General features: G+C 55.8%; 1 protein-coding gene across 2 annotated transcripts; it reads left to right on the top strand.

The window, feature by feature from the left end:
- Positions 1-914: 914 nt before the first annotated feature.
- GRK6 (G protein-coupled receptor kinase 6) lies at positions 915-15,588 on the top strand. Of its 2 annotated transcripts, none has more exons than XM_083871428.1 (16): positions 915-1,006; positions 4,048-4,143; positions 6,620-6,732; positions 7,043-7,120; positions 7,325-7,425; positions 8,671-8,763; positions 9,072-9,135; positions 9,727-9,867; positions 10,533-10,723; positions 11,476-11,513; positions 11,651-11,740; positions 11,831-12,039; positions 12,629-12,766; positions 13,310-13,447; positions 13,570-13,704; positions 15,243-15,588. In XM_083871428.1, exons 1-16 carry the CDS (start codon positions 955-957, stop codon positions 15,291-15,293), a joined length of 1,728 nt encoding a protein of 575 aa, XP_083727554.1. In that variant the 5' UTR covers positions 915-954; the 3' UTR covers positions 15,294-15,588. The 2 variants fall into 2 exon arrangements, with proteins under 2 accessions (XP_083727554.1, XP_083727555.1); XM_083871429.1 differs by lacking the exon at positions 15,243-15,588 and adding an exon at positions 14,492-15,236.
- Positions 15,589-17,063: the final 1,475 nt, after the last annotated feature.

Genomic DNA, 17,063 nt, shown 5'->3' with positions numbered 1-17,063 from the left:
GCCAGCTCTGCAGGGAAACCAGAGAGTGGTTTGCTGGGGATCAGGTGGGGAGAGGTTCCCACACCACAGCTTTTCTTCAGACAGGGTAATGCTGCTGCTGATTTTGGTTTAAGTTTTAAAAAACAGCTTTTAGAGCGAATAATTAATTGGTGGAAAGAAACTGGCGGGAGCTCAAACACCAGAACAGCACGTGAGTTGTGCGGGTCAGCTGCACTGGGGGGTGAGAAAACCCAAACCTGCACGGCAGCGGTGACAACGGAAACAGGGCACGGCACCGGGGTTTGGGTCACCCAAGGGATTGACCGATACCGGGGAAACACGCGTGACTGCTCGGGCTCCATTCAGGCTGCGAGGGTGGGGAGACTCCCCTAAACACGTAACGGGCTCTAACAGGAGAGCACAGGGCATCTCGGAGAGGTCTCCGAGGGACCCCCCACCCAGTAAGACAGAAACAAACCCGGAACACTCTCACGGCTCGGAGTCCCGGCGCTCATTTATATACAAACGCTCGGCCCCACCCACCAGGAACGCCCTATCACGACTCGCTCTGTTGCTGAGTGACAGCTCCACAATCAGTGACGTAGGAGGCGGGACTCTCCGTGGTGGTCTCCCTTGACTCTCTCCCAATCCGTTCGCGGTCCCCCATGAGTGACATCTCGCCCTCCAATCAGCGCCCGCTCCCTCGTCCCGGCAGAGCGTCGCCGATGGCGTCACAGCTTCGGTCCGGCCCCGCCCGCCGCACCTCGCGGGGCCACGGGGAGGGCGGTGGCGCTGCCGAGGGGGCGGGGCTTCCTGAGAGGACAGACCAATGGGAGCGCGACGCGGGAGGAGCGAGTGCAGGCATTGGCCGGGCGGGGCGCGGGGGGCGGGGCGCGGCGGCGGCGGCGGGGGGCGGCGGGCGCGGGCCGAGCGCGGGGAGCGGAGCCGGCGGGAGGCGGCGGCGCCCGCGGGCCCATGGAGCTGGAGAACATCGTCGCCAACACCGTCCTGCTCAAGGCCCGCGAAGGTGAGCGACGCCGAGTACAGGAGCCGGCGGGGCGGCAGGAGGCCCGCACTGCTGGCCCCGGCGGTGCCGCCCCGGGGCTCGGCCGGGGCGGTCCCTCACGGGGCATCGCGGCCTTGGCTGGGAGCGGGGAGGCGGCGGCGCGGGCCGGGCACTGGCATTCGGCTCCCCCGTCCGGCGCGGGGCTCGCCCGGTGCTGTGCTCGCCCCGGGGGTGCTGAGCTCCCTCCCGGGCGGCCTCTCCGGTGCTGATCGCCCCATCCGCCTCTCCTCCCGCTCCAGAGGCTGCTCCAGCTCCTCTGGCACAGAGGACAGGCAGCTCTGGGTGCCGTAGGAGGGAAAAAAAAAAAAAAAAAAAAGTTGATTCCAGTCCGGTAAACTGCCGCTTCCCACACACGGGCCGATCCCGAAACTGCGGTGGGAGCCCCGCCCGTCCCGCCGCTCTCACACCATCCCCGGCCCCCATCTGTGGGGCTCCCGGAGCTCTGCTGAGGGCCCACAGCACTCCCACCGCCCCAGGGCCACGCCACATTCCCGGCCCCCCTGTGGGATACAGCCTGGGAGCAACAGGGCTGTCCTGAAGATGCCGGCGAGCTGCGTGCGTGGAGAAGCCTCAGGAGGGGATGGGAAGTGTCACACAGGAACCTGGTCCTTTGCACAGAAGATCCGCTTCAGGCAGGCATCGATGGGTTCATTAGATCGTGTGTGTGGTGGGGAAGTACAGTCCTCCCTATCCCGTGGTGTGCAGTTGGCCAGACCGAGCCATCCTGGAGCCTGAGCGACTCCCTGAAATCCAGTTATTGAGCTTTAAGAGATTAGATTTGTGGCAGCAAAAAGCAGCGAAATTTAATTTGCACGGGCAGAAACATTTCCAAGCTGCTTGAAAACCAGGCTAAGTGTAAGGACTCCTTGGCACAGTGACCGTGGTGGACCATGACGTTCAGGTTCACAATGGCAAGGTTTGGTTCAGCAGGGTTTGTGACCTCTAGGCACAAGGCCCAGCTTCACACGGAGTGACCCGGAGACTGGCTCCTGTTGTGCCCTTGGGGAATGGAGTTTTGGCACCGATGCAGCACAAGGTGCTGAACGGCTGGTGCTGCACTGGTGCCTTTCCCTCAGCAGCAGCAGCAGCAGGCAGTTTGCAGGTAGAAACAACCCAGTGTCACACTTGTGCCAGGTGGTTCTTGGGCTGTTAGGGCTGTAGCTGTCCATGCTGCCTGTCTGTGACTCTCCCACCTGTGGCTGGGTGGCCGTGGTGGGCACTGGGTTGAGCTCAGACTGGGTTGAGCTTCTGTGACAGGGCAGAGCTACTTTGCGGGCCAGATCCAACAGGGCTGGGTTCTTTGATCCAGCCCGGCCTTTTTGGAGCTTCCTATGTTTGGTGTGGGAGTGCAGAGCTGAGCTGGGATGTGCTATGGGGCTGCTGGCAACCACCTTCAGCTGCTTCCACAGCACAACCGTGCCCTGTGTTTGGCCCAGGGAAGGTGAAGGAAGGATCCTTATCCCCTTTGCCCTGACAGAGGGACAGCAGACCAGTTCTCGTCTATCACCCAAGTGTGAAGCTCTCTCCTGGTGATCTCTGTGTGGAGGCAGCCCATCCCCAGACCAGGGGTGCTGGGAAGTTGCTGTGCAGGAGCCCAGCTCCCTGCTGGACTGTCGGCCGCGGCGCTGGGAGGGCGGGGGAGAACCGCGCGTGAAGGGCGCTGGAGCCTCCTTTCAAAGCAAACAACTCAAGGAAATGCAACCTCCGGGTGCTGTGGGGTTTTGCTCTGCCTTTCTTGGAGCTCTCTTGGGGTGAGGATGGCCTGTCCTCCCCTGCCCTCATTTGGCTGCCCCCATCCGCTCCATTGTCGCTGACAAGAAGGTGTCTGCGCCGCTGGTTTCTTCCAGCCCTGCTCACCCTTGAGTCACTTCCTTCCTGAGTTTGTACAATCGTGCGGCCCAGCTGCTGCTGCTGCGGGGCAGATGCAGTGCAGGGACCCATGGCATGCCAGGGGCTCGGGCCTGGGGCTGGCACTGCATGAGGCTGACCAGGCTGGCCCCATCCCACCTGCCTGTCCATGCGGGGCCTCCTGTGGCTCAGGGAGCTGGATGCCGGGGGGCTGTGTCTAGGGTTTGTATCTGCAGTGGAGGAAAGTGTTATGAAAGTGTTTCTCAAGAGCTGATAAATTGTGTTCAACCCCTCTGTGATTTCAGAAGGCCGGGCCTTGGGCCCAACTCTTGGCCCAACCACTTTGGCAGGGTGATTTAATGAATTTCCAAAGATAGGTGGGAAATTGTGTGTGTTGGCACTGGGAAAGCAATCCCTGGAGGTTGGCTGATCCCAGCAATCAGTACTTAGTGCTTGCTATGATGTAAATTTTTTGGTCTATCTAGAAACTTTCCCACCCTGTCTTACAGCACTGGGCATTTACTCCAGCAGCTGTAGCTGGAATAATACCTGGTTCTTGGATCTGGATTTTCTGTGGCTGCCTTATCTCTGGAGAAAGGTGGGAGTGTCCTCACTTCACAGGTGGGAAACTGAAGTGATGAGCCCCAGGCAATGCAGCAAGTTGTCTGTGGAGCCAGGATTAGAGCAGGAATTCCTGTCTCCCAGTTTCATGTGCTCCCTCTGAGAACCCCTCAATTGATTGAGTAAGCAATCAGTCAGGAATGAGTAGATGGCATGAAGGTCTTTACTGCAGCAGGAAAAGCTTCACACCAAGCAAGGCATGGCCTGGAGGGGTGACTAGTTATGCAGACGTGCTGGGGACAGGCCTGGGAGCCAAGAACTGCTGTGGCTGTGGACACTCCTGCTCCTGGTGGGATTCTCCCATCATGAAAGGTCTTCAAGGTCTTGTTTGGGATTTGTTAAGGAGCCAGAGGTTGGTCTGTCCATTTCCAACCGAGACTCCAACACTTTTGTCCACCAAGAGATGATGGTACCACTTTAGTCTTGTTTTCCTTGCCTGGACTTAGAGAGAGGCTCCTTCCCCAGGCAAGGCTATGCTGCAGTGAGACACCTTTGCTTCCTGACTCACGGTGCTGATTTTGTGTGCCCTGCAGGTGGTGGAGGAAACCGGAAAGGCAAGAGCAAGAAATGGCGCCAGATGCTGCAGTTCCCCCACATCAGCCTCTGCGAGGACCTTCGGCAAACCCTGGGTGAGATGCAGGACCTGGTGGGAGATGGGGGGTGAGCGTGTGGGTGGGAGTTGTGCACCCCAAGCTGAGTGTCAGGGACATATAACAGAGCAAATCCCAGCCAAGATTCATTGGAGTTCAGAGTGTAGGGAAGAAATAATGGGTAGGTAAGTGGCTGGTGATGTGATGAGCTTCACTAGGGGAACATCACCTTCTGTGTGCAAACAGACCTGCTCCATGCTGCAGAGTTTTGGAGTGTCACTCTGGGGTGCCTTTGCAAAAATAACAAAGGTCCTGTCAATGTTCTCTGTTCTCCCTGGCTGGATTTATCTCAGCTCCACAGACCTCAGCTTCTAACATTCGAGCAGTAGCTCTTCTCAGGCAAACTGTGTTCTTGCTGTGTGGAGTGGATGAGAACTGGTGTTGAGCAGGGCTTGGCCTGTCATTTTCATTCTGTACTTTGTACTCTTCATGGTTTTAATGTTGTTTGTGCAGCAGGCTTGGTCCTGAGATCATGTGAAATTGTTTTGGGGCACAGAGGGTGCAAGTGCTTTGCTTCCTGGGAAGAGAAGAGCTTGTTTAAGTTTTCAATCCGGATTCAGCTGCCAGCTGGAGAGTGGCACAGTGCTGGCCTTGTTTCAGAACAGGTGTCACCAAAACAAATGGGTTTGGGAGATTTCTGCAGCTCAAATTCCCTGTTCTGCCCTGCCCGAGTTGTCCAGCCCTGGCAGTCCTTTGGGCCCCATTGAACTGTAGTACATGGAGAAACTCAACCTCACTCATCTACACTGTAACCCTCAAGCTCAGAGCAGCCCAGTGCAGGCTGTCCCCACCTCTCTCTGCCACACGACCCGTGCACCGTCTCTCAGGGCCGGCCTCACGGCCAGATGTGACTGTATGGAGACTCCAGCCTTGGATTTGCTGCTGGCTGCCTCTCTGGAGAAGAGCAGGGCTCTAGCTTGGGCTCTCCTTGCAGCTCCCATCTTGACCATCCAAACCCTTTCTGCCTTTTTGACTTGCAATGCCCTCAGCAGATCTTTTCCTCAGTTTCTGTCCATCCTGTGCCTGCAGCCATCCTTCATCTGTGGCTGTCATGATATTTTCCAGCACTGAACTTCACCTGTTTGCTGCAGTGAGTGCTGGTGGTCTCTGTGTCTGCTGTCCTGCTATCCAGGACAGTGACCTTGTGAAGATTTGGGAAGCAAGTCCCTCTGAACCCCTGGCTGTCACCACTCGTGTCTCACTTCCCTTGGAGAGGCATGTGAGAAGTGCTCTGACCCAGGTGGCAGCAGCTTTGCTTGGTTTTCCCATGGGAGAGATGACCCCCTTCCTTGTGCTTGGGCACTCTTTGGCTGAGGTGTCTTTCTTTTCACCTCCCAGCCTGCTGGAAAGGCGTTTCTTTCCTACTCCAGACTCTTGGCAGGACTGTGGGCACGGTGGGCTGGTTGCCCACTGCAGAATTAAGCTTTTTGTGCCCTGACCACAGGGAGTAACCTCGTGTGAGCCTGGGCAGCGACCAGGGCAGCCTAAAGCTTTTGATCTCGCCGACAGCAAATTCTGGTCCTCCCCAGCTGGAGGGAACTCCTTCCCCTGCAGACACAAGGAAACCGGCTGGTGCGGCAGAGCTGGTGGGGCCACCTCCTCCCCCACCACAGCCCGCCCGGCTCTGCACTCTCCTGCACCCTCAGGAAGCTGCAGCTTCCTTGGGAGAAACTGTTGCACAGGGAAGGGAAGGCTGGGAGTACCCAGTGCTGGGATCCTCTGGGTGGCTGCACATCTGCACTGCAGGCAGCCCACAGCCCTCGGTGGCAGTCACAGAAATGTGTTCTGGCCTGGGATCAGACAATGTCTTAAAAGTGGAAGGGGAGGAAAAAAGCAGAGAACTAGAAGTGCTCTGGATAGTCAAAGGGGTTTGTGCCTGGGCTCCCAGAGTTCAGAGAGGGGTAGGAGGAATCTGCAAGAGTTGATGTACAAGCAAGTGGCTGTCCCATGGGGTGGGGAGTTCTGACTGCTGTATGCACATCAGCAAGGCATCTGTGGGAATGGTGCCTCCCATTTTGATGCTGCTGCTTCCAGCAGGGCCTTTGGGAACACAAGTGGTTTGAAGGAGTCATAACAACTCTCGGCCTGGAAGATCTGCCTTGAGATAAGCTTGGTGTGTTTCTCATGTTCCAAGGAAAGCTTGCATGTGGAGTAGTTGGTCGATCTCTATGGAGAGAGAAGAGAGTCTTTAGGCAAGCAGCTGAGGTCCTTTGCTAGGAACAAGAGAATAAACAGAACAGCAGGTCAATCCTCTTTCAGAGAAGAGGGGAATGTAAAACTTCAGCAAGGTCCCTTGTCCCACTGGCTGCGCTTCACTCCCCTGAGAGTCTCAGGCTGGTGGGACCTGTCAGCAGCCCAGCTGAGAATCACAGTACCCCGACTGCTGCCTGGTCAGGGCAGCGGGCTGGGACTGCTCCTTTGGGATTTGGCAGTGTGACCTTCTCCTCGTTTGCAGAGCGGGACTACCACAGCCTGTGTGAGAAGCAGCCCATCGGGCACATGCTCTTCCGGCAGTTCTGCGAGACACGCCCCGAGCTCTCACGCTGCGTCAAGTTCCTGGATGCCGTGGTAAGAGCAAAGCCCATCAGGCTTCACTGGGGGAGACAGGGATGTTCCTGACACCGTGGGCACAAACTGGTTGGCTGAGTGCTCCAGCAGGTACTTCTGGGCACGTAGGGTTTTCCTGTAGGAAAAACCTGTGAGTCAGAGCCCTGATAAGGCTGGGTCTTTGCTCAGGGAGATGTTTGCTGGAGATCTGGTTTTCAAGGAAAGCACGGGGAACTTTGGGGCAGAGGGTGTTGCTGCTCCACAGCTGTTGCCCAGTAGCAAGGCTGGGTTTCTGGCTGGACCTGCCCCTCACACTGTTTGCTCTCTCCAGGCAGGGTACGAAGTGGCTCCAGATGAGAAGAGGAAGGAATGTGGGCAGCACCTGATTGAAAAGTACTTGAAGCCAAACGTGAGTAAGAGCAAACGTGTGTTTGCTGCCTGCAAGGGTAGAACAGTTGGAAAGCCAACAGCTGACCTTGCCCATGTTCTGCCACAGCCAACATGCTGAGCCACCACACCCCCTCACAAGCTGCCACACTGCTTTGCCCACTGACCCTAAAGCAGAACCCTTGGGCTCTGCTCCCTATGTCTGACTCCATCCCTTTGTCCCCAGAGTGAGGACCATGTGCCTGAAGTTCCTTCACAACTGGTGGATGCCTGTTGTGAGAGGCTGGAGCAGGAACCTTCCAAGGAGCTCTTCAAGGAATGCACTAAGTAAGTTGGAGGGCTGGGCTGTGCCTGCAGGTCACACGTGGCACTGGGATAATGCTGCAGCTGACTCACCTTGTCCTCCGTGGTCCCTTCCTCTGGGAGAAGGAGAGCTGGTGCTAAGGCTGGGGCCTGGGGAGTTTTGGGCCAGCAGTTTGCAGCCCAGCTTCAGGAAAGGAGATATCCACAAGGATATCTTGTGCTATGGGAGCCACGAGCTGCTGCAGAAACCTCTGCCAGTCTCCCCAGTCAGAGTTGCCATTTGGGAAGACCCTTACCAATGGTATTCCCAGTGTTGTGCCTGGATCTTGTAGGCTCCTGCCGAGCTGAGCTAGGAGCTGCAGTGTGTGCCAGCTCTCTTGTCCCTCTGGCCACAGAAGTGGCTGTTGTGGTTTGGTTACTCTGGCTGTTGCTGCAGGGGTCTAAGGTCACCTCTGTTCCCATCACAGAAGCAGTGGCCGAGGTCCTGGCTCCGGGTGTGAAGCGGAAGCTCTTGGGCAAACCAGGCTTACAGCCTCACCCCTCCCTGCACAGTAGCTGGAGCATGTTGCCTAACTGAGTGCAGGGCTGTGGCAACACATTTGCTGCAGTCTTCTGGGGAGGCTTAGCTCTGTGTGTGGTAACCAGTGTCGTGTCTGAATGCAGAGCCTCCGGGCTGGGCCCTGCCTGCTCTTGGCAAGCTCTGAAAGGGGAGAGCCCATCCGCTTCTCCTTGATGCGTGTTTCCAGTCTAGACACTGTGTCTAAGGCTCCTCACTCCGCTGGGCAGCCCTGGCACAGCTCTCCAAGGCAGTTAGCTCTCTTGAGCAGGATCCCCTGTGGCCTTTTGTGCTGGATATTCATCTGATAGTGAACAGCTCAGCGCCTGGTGCTGAATGTTGCTAGCAGCTGATTACAGCCTGTGTGCGCATTTGCCCTATGAGCAGAGGGGCAATTGCAGAGTCCCATTGTCCCTCTTTGTCCTTCAGCCCTGGCTGGTGCCAAGAGGACACAATTAGCAGTGCCAGCTGGGTCCCAGGGCACTGCATTTGTCACAGTGGTACCTCCAACGCACCTTCCTTTTGCATCAGGCTTAGCATGGAGCGAGGCTTTCTGGGCCAGGGCTATGTGGGTGATTCAGCACCAAGCTGGATGAGGGATGGCAAAGTAAACAGTCTTTTGGGGCTATTCACCTCCTCTTCCCTGGGGCTGCTGGCATTTTCCAGAGCTGTGATCAGCTCTCAGGAACCATGCTGGCTCTGTTCTCTCCTAGGCTTATCCACGACTACCTGAGCGTGGCTCCCTTTGCCGACTACCTCGACAGCTTGTACTTCAACCGCTTCCTGCAGTGGAAATGGCTGGAAAGGTAACACTCCCCTCACCTCTGGGAAACCTGTACCCTCCTCACGCAGCCTGCCTGAAGGGTCCCTGGGGCTCCTTCCCATGCTGGACCCTGGAAGGAACCAAGAGCCTGGCCTTTGCTGTCCTCAAGGCCCTTTACTGGCACCAACAGCAGCCCCAGCCTTGCTTGCCTCATAGGGAAGCAAGGCCCAGTTGAGCAGGGATTTGGGGTGAGCCACAGTCTGTCATCAGGCCAGGGCGTGGAAGTGGTTTGGGCTTCAGCCCCTGCTCTGTCACTGCTCACATCTCAGTCTGGTTTCCTTTCCTTTACAGGCAGCCAGTGACCAAAAACACTTTCCGCCAGTACCGTGTGCTGGGTAAGGGCGGTTTTGGGGAGGTGAGTAACCACTATTTCCTCTGCATTCAGGGTACCAGGCAGCCACTGTTGCCTGCTGCCAGAGGCAGACCTGGGTTGGCCATCAGAGTGCCACAAGCTGCTCCAGTACCTGGAGAGAGGTGCTGCTGCCTGGGTGGGCTGTGGGGGGCTCTGTGCTGGGCTGTGTTTTGGGCCTTGTGTGACTTGTCAGCTCTCCCTGAGAGGCAGAAGTTCACCTCTCTCCAGGTGCTGGAGGTCTGGGAGTTGCTGTTCAGGGTTGGTAGCACAAGCCCTGTGGTACCTACTGCTAACAGGTCTGTTCCCTGTGTCTCAAGAAAGCAAATTGCATTCCTGAAAACTTCCTGCCAGGCTTCCTTCTGTTTATGGAATGGCCTTCTGTCTTCCCAGGCACCAGCCATGGTGCTGCTAAAGATGTTAGAAGCATTACAGCTGCTCCTTCTTCTCTGTAACATCTGGAGCTGTCACTGTTACCTGTGTCTGTGCTTTGGCAATGGGCTTCTTTACTTTCCTGTGCCTCTTCTTGAGTGCAGAACCTAAACCCCCACTCTGGAAATGGCAGTGGGAGGGTGCTGAGCCTTGTCCTCCCTCCAGGTGTGTGCCTGCCAAGTGCGTGCCACAGGGAAGATGTATGCCTGCAAGAAACTGGAGAAGAAACGGATCAAAAAGAGGAAAGGAGAAGCCATGGCCCTGAATGAAAAACAGATCCTGGAAAAAGTGAACAGTAGGTTTGTAGTAAGTACATAGGAATTGCTCTCACTTTGCTGCAATGCTGGATTCTTCCTCCAACCAGCCAGCCTGGCACCTCTGTGCTTCTCACCTCATGTGGAGAGGCAGGAACAGGCTCTGCCCATGGTGCAGGGTCCTGATAGCTGCACATCTCTCACAAGGCTGGGTCTTGGCAGGACCCTTACTGCCTCCAGCAACATGCTGTAAATGCCCCCAGAGTCAGCCTCAAACACCCATCTGGTGTTACAGGCACCTTTGTGACTTTTGGTGCACAAGTAAACAGTGAGAAGTGTCTCTGCAGACAGTGGGATGGGGAGAAGCCCAGCCCTGAGCTGTGATTGGGAGCTCTGCCTTGGTGCACTGAGGTGTGGAAAGCCTGAACCTCCTTTTGCAGAGGGTTCATCAGATGCTGCCCCAGTGTTGTTGAGTGCTGCCTGCCCCTGGGGGGAAGCAGCTTTGGCTCAGGGAAAGTATCCTCCCTGTCCAAGGAAAGCTGGGGGTGTGCTGGGTACTGCCATGTCCTCCCTGGGTTTGCACAGTTCCTCCTCTGCTGGCAAAGGCCCAGCCCTGAGCCTGTGAGTGGCTGCTTGGGTGGCAAAGTGTCCATGGGAGTGTGGGCACCTCCCTCTTCCAGCTGTGTCTTCTAACAGCCTTTCTGCCCTGAATTGCAGGTGAGCTTAGCCTATGCATATGAAACTAAAGATGCTCTCTGCCTAGTGCTGACCCTCATGAATGGAGGGGACCTCAAGTTCCATATCTACCACATGGGAGAGGCTGGTTTTGAGGAGCCCCGGGCAGCTTTCTATGCTGCTGAGATCTGCTGTGGCCTCGAGGACTTGCACCAGGAGAGGATAGTGTACAGGTGCGTGCTGCCTGGTCCCTGCTGGGAGAGCTTGTAGGGCCTGCAGCATCAAGAAGGTTCCTGCTGCTCTTACCAGCCCAGCTGAGTCTGTCTGCTCAAGAAAATAAGCTCAGGGTTGAAAGCAGCACAGAGCTCAGTTAGAGGAATCGGGAACAGAAAGCTGATCTTGGGAAAGGGAGACCTCAGCTTGGCTTCCTTATGCTGGTAAATGATCGCCAAGAACAGGATGTGATTGTGCTATGAATGTCTCAGGGCAGACACTGAACTCCCTGGGCAGTATTGACACTAGAACAAAGGCTGCCCAACGTGCTCAAGAGCTGGGAAAGAGGGAAAACAAGTCAATTGACTGTACTCACAGGGGTGTGAGGCAGTGTTAGGATAGTATGGCTAACACTGGCCAGGAAGTCCCTTCTGGTCCTACCTTACCCTGGGGCAGGATGAGCAGAGAAGCCTCTGCTCCTTCTCACTTTCATGGCCTGCCCCATAGTTAGTTCTGCATCTTCAAAGAGGGAACCATCTTCAGGCTCACTGCAGAGTGTTGATGGTTGTTGTCTTCCACCTCTCTGCCCTGGAGGGGAGCACTTGCAGGGTCAGCTTTGGGGCAGAGGGTGAGGGGAAGGTTATCTGCATGCCCAAGGCAGGGGCATTGCATCCTAAAATTGCTTATCTATGACTTGTTGAGATGTGGCTGTTGCTTGTGTCCTTTGCTTTTGACAACAGGCTTCTTGCTAATCAAGTCCCTTCCCTCCTAGGGACCTGAAGCCAGAGAACATACTACTAGATGACCATGGTGAGTGCAGGGTCAAGAGGAGCCATGAGCCTGAGTTTTTTCTTATTCTGCTTGAACCAGACTTATGCTGTGTTTTTGGCAGCTTCAGACGCTGCCCCCTTACTTCCTCCTGTTAACTTGTCCCCTCCTCTATGCAGGTCACATCCGTATCTCAGACCTGGGACTAGCTGTGCACGTGCCAGAGGGCCAAACAATTAAGGGCCGTGTGGGGACAGTTGGCTACATGGGTGAGTGACCGTGCTTTAAGCAAAAAGTGGTTCCAGAGATGTGAACTGTTCTCCCTGCCCTCACACATCCCTCCCCCCTGCTCCTGGCAGCTCCGGAGGTGGTGAAGAATGAGCGCTACACGTTCAGCCCAGACTGGTGGGCTCTGGGCTGCCTGGTGTACGAGATGATCGAGGGCCAGTCGCCCTTCCAGCAGCGCAAGAAGAAGATCAAGCGGGAGGAGGTGGAGCGCCTGGTGAAGGAAGTGCAGGAGGAGTACTCGGAGAAGTTCTCGCCCTGCGCCCGCTCCCTCTGCACCATGGTATGGCTGTGCAGCCCCGTCCCTTCACTCCCAGTGGGCTCAAATCAGGGCTGCTCCCTGCAGAGGTGACAGCCAGCTTCCCTTGTCTCTGATGAGGCAGCACAGGAGGGTTCCCAGTGACTTTGTGTTGTTGTAGGACATGAAAGAAAGATGAGAGACTCCAAATATTTCAGAAGGCAAAGAGGATAGAAAAAAAAAGCTTTATTGTTTAATTCTTACTACCTTTTGTAAGGTGTTCCCATACAGACTTAACATGGTTGGTGAATAGGAATGACACCTCACTAATCCTGTTGGTTAAACTAGAAAAACAGCAAAACACCACCTGGAGAAAGATTGTTTTGAGAAAGGACAGTTGTTTGCCAAAATTGCTTTGAGAAGAAGCTTTCTTGAGAAATTTTTCCTTGGGAAAAAGTTAGCAGCTGCTAGCAGGCTAAAATGTCTCAGACCCAGTAATATCAGGCCCACACCTTCATTCCTTACCCAGCTGCCTGGCAGGCCTGTGCTCTCCCTAGAACACCCTGCAGGAGCCCAGGGCTGCTCCTGCACAGAGCACCCCTCACCCAGGACATTGATTTCCTTTGTGTCACAGCTCCTGTGCAAAGACCCTTTGGAGCGCCTGGGGTGCCGAGGAGCTGGGGCCAAGGAAGTGAAGGAACACCCTCTCTTCAAGCACCTCAACTTCAAGAGGCTGGAAGCAGGCATGCTGGACCCTCCCTTCAAGCCAGATGTAAGTGCCCATCTGTTCCTGACCTTTTCAGTCACTGGTGCTGTCAAGGGAAGGGGAGCCCTGGTGTGGGGAGATGGGGCCTATCCCCTTCCCTGGACCTGGCAGAACAAGCTCTGGGCTGCAAGGAGAGGTGGCCTTGACTTATTAATCAATAAGTTATATTTTTTTTTTACTTTAGTATTCTATTAGTGTTAAGTTCTTTCAAGATTAATTTCTGTTAAATTTAAATATGGTTTAGGATAAGTTTAAGATAAGTTTAAGTATTGATCAGTTTAAATTATGTTGTTTTAAGTTCTGGTAAATCTGAGCCCTGTTAAGTTTAGGTTAAATTTAAGCTTAAGTTTTGTAAAGTTTAAGTTAAGTTTAAGTTATATTTTGTTAATTTAAAGTTCTATTACATGTAAGTTTTATTAAGCTAATATAATTTAAGATTCTTTCCGTGGCCACATAGTTAATATCATTTAAGATTCTTTCTTGATGCCACCTTGGAGGTGGTGGCATCAAGGTGGAGCCTGGCATTAGAGCAATCTTTGTGCTGCACAGCCCCAGGCCATCTACTGCAAGGATGTTCTGGACATCGAGCAGTTCTCCACAGTGAAAGGAGTGGAGCTGGAGCCCACAGACAACGACTTTTACCAGAAGTTTGCTACGGGGAGTGTGCCCATTCCTTGGCAGAACGAGGTGGGTCTTTGCTCCTGCTTGTGCCTGCCATGGCTGAGGGCAGTGTCCCCGTGCTGTCCCCACTGCCCCTTGGTGATGGGCTCCACGTGGCAGTTGCTGCAGCCTTCTTTTCCCTCTTCCAGATGATCGAGACAGAGTGTTTTAAGGAGCTGAATGTCTTTAGCACAGATGGCACAGTGCCCCCTGACCTGGACTGGAAAGGGCAGCCTTCTCCACAGCCCAAAAAAGGGTTACTCCAGCGCTTGTTCAGCAGACAGGTAAGGGTTTGCCCAGCATTTCCTCCCCAGGCTGTTTCCCAGCAACAGTGATCCCGCTCCTGCCTGTGCCAGCCAGGTCTGGCAGGGAGGTGGGCACGAGAGGGCAGTGACCAGTTTCCCCTGGTGTTGGGTGGCCAGACCCAAGAACATTCAGGGGCACCCATGCAAGGCTGCAGGGAGCCAGCCCTTGCCTGGCTGGCACTCCCCGTGCTGGGGGGGTCAAGGGGGCTGGGAAGGAGTGTCCTGGCTAAACATGCTGGAATCACCCAGGCAGAGGGATGCTGAAGACTAAAATATTAAATCATCTCCTTTCTGACATGAATAATACCATCCCTGAACAAGTCCTTGCTCTTGGAATGGGCTGTCTGGGCTCTCCAGAGCACTTCTGCCAGATCTTGAGCCAGGCAGAGAGCAGCTCTTTCGAGGGATGAGGAGAACAGAAACATCTTGCAGCTGCTGTGGGCTTGTTTGTCTGCCTGTTTCCTCTGCCTGGGACAGTCTTTGCCTTCTTTCCAGGCCTGGCAAAGCCTGGGCTGCTGCCTCTCAGCAGCTGTGTGCAGCTGTAGGACTCCAGCATGGTTGGCTCTGGACCCACTCAGCCACCTGGTGCTGACTCCTGCTCCTTGGCAAGCTCCGAGTTGTGCTTTGCAGTTCAGTGGGCTGCCCTAGCCAGAGCCAGCTCTGGGGATACCCAGCCCTTCCTGATGCAGGCAGGACCTGCCAGAGGATGGACAGCTGTTTGTAGAAGGGGTTGAGCTGTGATTTCCCACGTGTTTTCTCTTTCCAGAGGTGAGCAGTCACTCCTGGCTGCTCTGCTCAGGGAAATACCCGGTGGCCCACGGACATGGCAAGATCTGGGAAGGAGGAGTGTTATCCTACAGTGCCTATTCCCTTCCCCTGGCAGAGCACAACCTGCTTGTTGTTCTAACTGCCCCCTGAGCCACTAATCCAGCATCCCTGCTCTTGCTGCCTTTGTGGGGGAGGCCTTGCCCTCAGCTTGAGCCAAAAGTTGCCCCTGCACTGCCACTACTGGGAGTTCTGCTCCCAGGGGGCTGTGGGAAGTTTTCTTCACTCCTTTCCGGATGTCCGGGACACAGAAGGGTTGAGAAACTGTGAAGGGTTTGGCATTGCCCCGTGGTCAGACTCCCATTTCAGCAAAAAGGGCTTCAGCTGCTTTTCATGGCCAGCTGAGCCCTGAGCGGGGCTGAGCGTCTGTGCTGGCACTGAGCTGTGTCCCTGGGTGGCTGCAGTCCCTGGAGCCCAGCTTCCTCACAGCTTCTGAGCTAGCCAACTGCGTGCTCACCAGTCTGTCTGCCAGGGGCTGAACCTCCAGATGCAGCTGGACTGTTCTCTGCAGTCTGGGGGTCCCCTCCAGCCCCTTGCCTCCATGTAGCTCTCCTGCACACAGTCTGGGAGGGGGGCCTGGCCCATCCCTGCCAGAGGGCAGCTGTAGGCTGGATTGTGTGACCATGCTCACCCTCTGCTTGCTGTGCTCCTCTCTCCCTCCCTCCTCCCTCTCCTTGCCCTTCTGACTTCAGGACTGTTGTGGAAACTGCAGCGACAGTGAGGAAGAGCCCACCCGGCTGTAGAGCACAGCTTGGTCTCCAGCCCCTGGGACCCCCTTGCCTCTCCCGAGTGAGTGCCCAGCCTGAAGGACATGGTCGCAGTGGCCCCACAAGGTGGATTTGTTTACAGTTTTATACGTCTGTATTTGAAGACTCTGAGGACGATCCCAAGGCTGGCAGCAGCACACGGCTCAGGTTGCCTCTGACCATGGGCAAGCCCTGAGACAAACCCAGACGCTTCCAGATCTGCCCCTTGGGATGGTGCTGCTGCCACTGGCTGCTGCTCCCTGCCCAGGCCCAGGGTGGGAGGGAGGGACTGTGCCAGCGTGGGCCAAGGCCAGGCTGGAGCAGCTCTGCTGACACATTCCACGGTGCCGAAGCCGCACCGCAGGTTTGGTGTGTATTTATATATGTCGGTCTGTACATATCACATGTCGGTTTTTAATCTCTGGGTGGGGGCCTGCACTGCCCCCACCCTGTCACAGGCACAAATGTCCTCCTCTGGGAGGAGCGATGGTCCCAGCTTTGTTCCAGGGAGTCCTGGACAGAGGCCTTCTGTGCCTTGAGGTGTCTAAATCATCTTTCCTGGACCTTTCTGGCCGTGCTGAGGTGTCCTGGCTCCAGCGGAGTCCATTCTCAGCCCCGAGGCACAGGAAAGCACTGTGCCAAAGCGTCTCCCATTGCGTCCTGGCAGCAGAGCATCACTGCCTTGTCCTCGTGTCTCTGTCTGCTGGAGCCTGCTGCCTCCTGCCTCGTCTCACACGTGCTGCCAGCCCCAGAGAGCTGATCCAGAGCCCCTCTCCAGACCACTGGCATGGTGGGACACAGCCACTCCCGGGCACCTGCTGCTGCTGCTGTGGCCAAAGGGTTGGTCTGATCCCCAGCATGCTGCAGGATGGTGACAGTGCAGTTCCTCCAGCTCTGGACCTGTGCATTCCAGAGGTGTGGCCATCCCCAGGCCCAGCTCAGTGGTGGAGGAGCAGACACATAAAGAACCCTGCTCTCGGGGAGCAAAACTGTGATAAAGGGAATGTCCCTTCCCAGGGTCATGTGAAGCTGTGACCCAAGAATGAGTGGGCTGGGACCAGCTTAGTGCATATCCCCAGGGGTTCTGGGGAGCCAGCACAGCTCCTGCACCCAGGGGCAGGAGCCCTCTGTGGGGAGCAGTGTGGGGATCAACCCACCTCTCCATTCAGCTCGTCCTGTCTCCTCTTGTGTACACTTGTCCTAGCTGTGTCCTAAGCAATAACTTGTCCCTTCTGTGTGTGTGTGTGTGCACACGTGTGTGCGTGTGCTGCCGCCTCTGCTCATTCTGAGCCAGGCCCCCCAGGGGGGCTGAGCACCTACTTGGACCTGTGGTATCATTTGCTTGCCTTGCACTAAAGTTGGAGAGTATTTAAATTTTTAACCTTTTGTTAAGTGTAAAGATTTGCTGTGCCTTGTATTGCTCTCATGTCATGGGGGAACTGCTCTGGGCCATCCAGGGTTGGTGGCTGTTAGAAGGGGAGTGGGGACCTCGTTTCTGTGCTGCCCTGGGCTCTGCTGGTGCTCCTGTCCTGCAGGAAAGGGCTGGGGTTGCTCTCCAGGGCAAAAAGGCTGATGCTGGATGAGCCCTGAGTATCACAGATGACCCTCAGTGTATTTTGCTGCATGTTTTGGGTCAGTGTCAGGGCACGACAGGTATGAGGCCTTGTGATGGTGGGATGCTTGTGCCTGCTGTGGTCCCCTCTGGGGCATGTCCATCCCCAGCACAGCCCCTCCTGGGGTGTCCCAGGTGTGCTGTGGGGCCAGGAG

Source organism: Zosterops lateralis, assembly GCF_965231275.1.
Source record: "Zosterops lateralis genome assembly, chromosome: 14".
In the NCBI taxonomy this organism is placed as follows: Eukaryota; Metazoa; Chordata; class Aves; order Passeriformes; family Zosteropidae; genus Zosterops; species Zosterops lateralis.
The sequence above is the reverse complement of the archived record's forward strand: the minus strand, read 5'-3'. Positions and strand labels throughout refer to the sequence as shown.